The 5,453-nt window shown below is 53.2% G+C and overlaps 1 protein-coding gene across 1 annotated transcript in view; it reads right to left on the reverse strand.

Annotated features, from left to right (window-relative positions):
* Positions 1-2,051, reverse strand: part of MORN3 (MORN repeat containing 3) — a 10,606-nt gene extending 8,555 nt beyond the window's left edge. The window contains exon 1 of the mRNA XM_021706149.1: positions 1,900-2,051. Coding sequence (XP_021561824.1) covers positions 1,900-2,044 — 145 coding nt within the window. The 5' untranslated portion in view covers positions 2,045-2,051. The remainder of the gene's footprint in view (positions 1-1,899) is intronic.
* Between the last annotated feature and the right edge of the window lie 3,402 nt (positions 2,052-5,453).

Consider the following 5,453-nt stretch of genomic DNA (forward strand, 5'->3'; position numbering starts at 1 on the left):
GGTGGCCGGGAGCGGCCACTGCACTCCAGTCTGGGCGACAGAGTGAGACTCCAACTCAAAAAAAAAAAAAGGAATACAGAATGGGCCAGGGCAGTGGCTCATGCCTATAATCCCAGCACTTTGGGAGGCTGAGGTGAGAGGATTGCCTGAGCTCGTGGGTTTGAGACCAGCCCAGGCAACTTGGCGAGACCTCATCCTACAATAAATCAGAAAATTAGCTGGGCATAGTGGCACGTGCCTGTAGTTCCAGCTACTGGAAAGGCTGAAGCAGAAGGATCACCTGAGCCCAGTAGGTCAAGGCTGCGGTGGCCATGAGCATGCCACTGCACTCCAACCTGGGAGAAGGTGAGACTCCAACTCAAAAAAAAAAAGTACAGAATGTAGCCTGGTGCGGTGGCTCATGCATGTAATCCCAGTGCTGAGGGGAGAGGATCACTTGAGGCCAAGAGATCAAGATGAGCCTGGGTGAAACAGTGAGACCCTATCTCAATCATAGTAGTGATAATAATAATAACACAGAATCTGGAACTGCAAGAGCAGCCCTGCCTTGTTTTTAAAATAAAAGCTCTCACTGGGCGTGGTGACATGTGCCTGTGGTTCCAGCTACCTTGAAGGCTGAGATGGAAGGATCACTGAAGCCCAGCAGGTCGAGACTGCGTAGCCGTGATCGTTCCACGGCACGCCAGCCTGGGCGACAAAGTGAGCCTCCTACTCTAAATAAGTAAATAAATAAAAGCTCTCTCTTTCCCCCCATCAGGGTTTAGTTTGTACCACCGGGACCCCCTCGCCCCTTGCTGGTCACACCCAGAGCCCAGTCCAGTTAGTCTAGTGGGAGCCCCAGCTGCTTTTGGGGATAGAGGATCCTCCCTCCCTGGAGCCCTGAGCTCAGCCCTCTGCAGGGCACCATGGCTGAGTCTGAAGCCCAGAATCCCAGTTACAAGCTGGCTTGTTGGTGTTTCCTCTAACCAACAAGCCCCCATGCTCAGTCCAAGTCTCAAGGGCCTGAGCTTGGGTCCCCAGAGCCCTGGCTACAGGCTGGTTTCTCAAGACTTTTGTCCCAGCTGAGCTCGGTGTCTCAGCCTGTAATCCCAGCACATTGGGAGGCTGAGGCGAGTGGATTGCCTGAGTCCATGGGTTCAAGATCAGCCCAGGCAACTTGGCGAGACCTCATCTCTACAATAAAATAAAAAATAGCTGGGCGTGGTAGCACACATCTGTAGTTCTGGCTACTCGGAAGGCTGAGGCGGAAGGATTGCCAGAGCCCAGCAGGTAGAGGCTGCAGTGGCCATGAGTGTGCCACTGCACTCCAGTCTGGGCAACAGAGTGAAACGCCAACTCAAAAAAAATAAATAAATAAATAAAGGTTAGCCGGGCTCGGTGGCTCAGCCTGTAATCCCACGCCTTTGGGAGGCTGAGGTGAGTGGATTGCCTGAGCCCGCGGGTTTGAGACCCGCCTGGGCAGCGAGACCTCATCTCTACAATAAAATAAAAAAATCAGCCGGGCTTGGTAGTGCATGCCTGTAATTCCAGCTACTGGGAAGGTTGAGGCGGAAGGATCACCGGAGTCCAGCAGGTCAAGGCTGCGGTGGCCGGGAGCGGCCGCTGCACTCCAGTCTGGGTGACAGAGTGAGACTCCAAAAAAAAAAATAAATAAAGGCTTTTGTCCCCTGCTGGTACCGAGGCCCTTGCCCAGTTGAAGTCAGGGCTGGTTCCAGACCCCCCCCCCAGCTTGTAGAGGCCCCCGCCCCGGACGGCTAGTCGTGGTCAGCACTCAACCCCTTGGGGAGACTTGGGTACATGTCTTAGGTTCCAATTTCTGCACACTGCTCTCTAAGCCCTCTCACTCACCATGACTCCGACCCCACTCTGGCTGCCCAAACCCTTCCAGTCCCCGCTCACCATGTTTCATGTTGTCCTTCCACTCGCCCACATAGTGGTCGCCGTTCACTGCGCACACCTGGTGCCGCCATCCATTCTTCTGGGCCTTCTGGTCCCACCCCTTCCACAGGGGCTCCGACTTCCTCGGGCACTTAAAGACTGGCATGGTGACTGCTTCTAAGGGGCCGGAGGGTGTTGACAAGGGCTTAGGAACATCAGGGGCTCAGTGCACCCCGTGTTTTGCCAGGATCCTGGGCTCGAGTGAGTCATGCGTCCCCAGGGCAGATGAGCAGCCCTTGGTGGGAGTCCTTTGGGGCTGGACTGACCCTCGGCTGTCCCCTTCTCTGCCCCTCCCAGGGGGTCTGATGGCACAATCGCTTGGGAGACCAGAAGAACAGGAGGGTTTGTGACAGCATCAGGGAGATGCTGCTCCCAGGGAGGGGGTGGCGTCACGTGTTTAATAACTAGTATGACCAATCAGAGCTAGTGCTGGCCTTAAGGTGGGAGGAGTGCCCAAGGAAAGGGCCAGGCAGTATCGAACTCCATGGTCCTCTCCAGGGGAGAGAGGGTAGCCAGGCCGGACTTGGTTGGCAGACAGCTGGCTACTGACAGCCTGCAGAGCTGGCACCCAGCATGTTGGTTCTGCCTCATCTGTCTGGCAAATGGGATGGCGGCAAAGCCCAGAAGCTGGTCTGTAGGGATCTGCGAGCTGTTGGGAGAGTTCACCAATAAAAAATACTGCCTCTAGAGTGACCAAAAGTCCTGGTGTGTCCGGGACTGGGGGGTTTCCTGGAACCTTGGGCTAGACAATCCACACCGGACTGTTGGCCACCCGTCTGCCTCTGACCTTTAACCTCAGTCTGGGCACTCTGCCCCATCACCTGGTTAAGTTTTCCCACCAGACCCAGGTCTCCTGCCAGCTCAGCCCAGTGGAGTTGCAGAGAGACTTTGGGTGGCCCAAGCCCTCTCCCCAGTCCTCTGTCTGTGGAGGATTCTGTGCCTCTCCAGCGCAGACATTTCTGTGTCTTTTTTTTTTTGAGTCAGAGTCTCACTCTGTTGCCCAGGCTGGAGTGCAGTGGCACGCTGGTGGCCACCACAGCCTCAACCTGCTGGGCTCTGGCGATCCTTCCACTTTAACCTTCCAAGTAGCTGGAACCACGGGCATGCACTACCACGCCCAGCTAACTTTTTTGATATATTGTTGAGACAAGGTCTCACCAAGTTGCTCAGGCTGGTTTCAAACTCCTGGGCTCAGGCAAGCCTCTCACCTCAGCCTCCCAAAGTGCTGGGATTATACACTTGAGCCACTGTGCCCGGCCATGTCTGTCTGTCTTGATGGGACTTGTGCAGGGTGATAAAGATGGTCTTCTCCAAGTTCTGGGTACCCCTGTTCTCCCTCAGTAGATTACCAACTGTCCTCTTCCATAGGTCTGGGGATTCCACATGCACACTTGAGCAGTGTTGACATCACATATTTAACCATCAGAATGCATAGGTACTGGTCAGAGTGCACTTGGGAAGCCTGGGGCAGTGGCTGAGGACTGTAATCACAGCACTTTGGGAAGCCAAGGTGGGAGGATTGAGCCCAGACATTCAAGACCAGCCTGGGCAACATAGTGAGACCCCATCTCTACTAAAAATTTTAAAAAAGAAAAGACTAGCCAGGCTCGGTGGCTCAGCCTGTAATCCCAGCACTTTGGGAGGCCGAGGTGAGTGGATTGCCTGAGCCTGCGGGTTCGAGACCCGCCTGGGCAACTTGGTGAGACCTCATCTCTACAATAAATCAAAAAAATTAGCCGGGTGTGGTGGTGTACGCTGGTAGTTCCAGCTACTTGAAAGGCTGAGGCGGAAGGATCACCAGAGCCCAGCAGGTCGAGGCTGTGGTGGCTGGGAGCGTGCCACTGCACTCCAGTCTGGGTGACAGAGTGAGACTCCAATTCAAAAAAGAAAAGAAAAGACTAGTTGGGTGTGGTAGCATGCACTTATAATGCCAGCTGAGCTAGAAGGATCATTTGAGCCCAGGAGTCTGAGGCTGCAGTGAGTTATGATGGTGCCACTGTATTCCTGCCTAGAGTAAGACCTCGTCTCAAAAAATAAAAACAGAAAGAAAGAAAGAAAAGAAAAGAATAAGCTCAGGGCTGAGTAGGTTCCTAGAATCACGGTGTCCTGATGTCCCAGGCTTCCACCCACCCAGGTCCAGCCTTGGGTATGTGATCTGTCACAGTTTTTTTCCCAGAGTCTCACTCTTGTTTTTTTTTGAGTTGGAGTCTCACTCTGTTGCCCAGACTGGAGTGCAGTGGCCACTCCCGGCCACCGCAGCCTCGACCTACTGGGCTCCGGCGATCCTTCCGCCTCAGCCTTCCAGTAGCTGGAACTACAGGCGCGCGCTACCACGTCCGGCTAATTTTTGATTTATTGTAGAGATGAAGTCTCTCACCTCAGAGAGATGATTTACTGTAGAGATGAATCCACTCATCTCAGCCTCCCAAAGGCACGGGATCACAGGCTGAGCCACCGAGCCCGGCTGAGTCTCACTCTTTCACCCAGGCTGGAGTGCAGTGGCACGCTCACTGCCACCACAGCTTCGACCTGCTGGGCTCAGATGATTCTTCTACCCCAGCCTTCCAAGTAGCTGCAACTACAGGCACACACCACCACACGCAGCTAATTTTTAAATTATTATAGAGATGAGGTCTCGCCATATTGCCCTGGCTAATCTTGAACCCCTGGGCTCAGGCAGTCCTCTTGCCTCTGTCTCCCAAAATGCTGTGATTATAGGTGTAAGCTACCATGCCCGGCTGTACTGTTTTTTACAAAAGTTTTTTTTATTTATTTTGTAGAGATGGAGTTTTGCTATATTGCCCAGGCTGGTCTTGAACTCCTGGCCTCAAGCAATCCTCCTGCCTTAGCCTCCCAAAGTGCTGAGATTATGGTCCATACCTTGCCACTGTTATTAACATATATATTGCCACTATTACTAATTTATATATATATATATTTTTTTTTTTTAGTTGGAGTCTCACTCCGTTGCCCAGGCTGGAGTGCAGTAGCACAGCCACAGCCACCCCAGCATCGACCTGCAGGCCCTCAGCGATCCTTCTGCCTCAGCATTCCAAGTTGCTGGAACTAAAGGCATGCACCACCATGCCTGGCTAATTTTTGATTTATTGTAGAGACGAGATCTTGCCAAGTTGCCTGTGCTGATCCCAAACCCGCGGGCTCAGGCAATCCACTTGCCTTGGCCTCCCAAAGTGCTGGGATTACAGGCTGAGCCACCAAGCCTGGCCCGATTTTTATATTTAAATGAACTCGCTTAAAAAAATCAATACAAGCTGGGCATAGTGGCTCACACCTGTAATCCTGGCACTTTCGGCAGAGGTGAGAGGATTGCCTGCACTCAGGGGTTCGAGACCAGCCTGGGAAATATGGCAAGACCTTGTCTCTACAATAAATCAAAAAATTAGCCGGGTGTGGTGGCGCCTGCCTGTGGTTCCAGCTACTTGGAAAGCTGAGACGGAAAGATCACCTGAGCCCAGCAGGTTGAGGCTGCCGTGGCCATGAGTGTGCCACTGCAC

Source organism: Carlito syrichta, unplaced genomic scaffold, assembly GCF_000164805.1.
Source record: "Carlito syrichta isolate Samal-C Ts95f unplaced genomic scaffold, Tarsius_syrichta-2.0.1 Scaffold315243, whole genome shotgun sequence".
Classification (NCBI taxonomy): domain Eukaryota; kingdom Metazoa; phylum Chordata; class Mammalia; order Primates; family Tarsiidae; genus Carlito; species Carlito syrichta.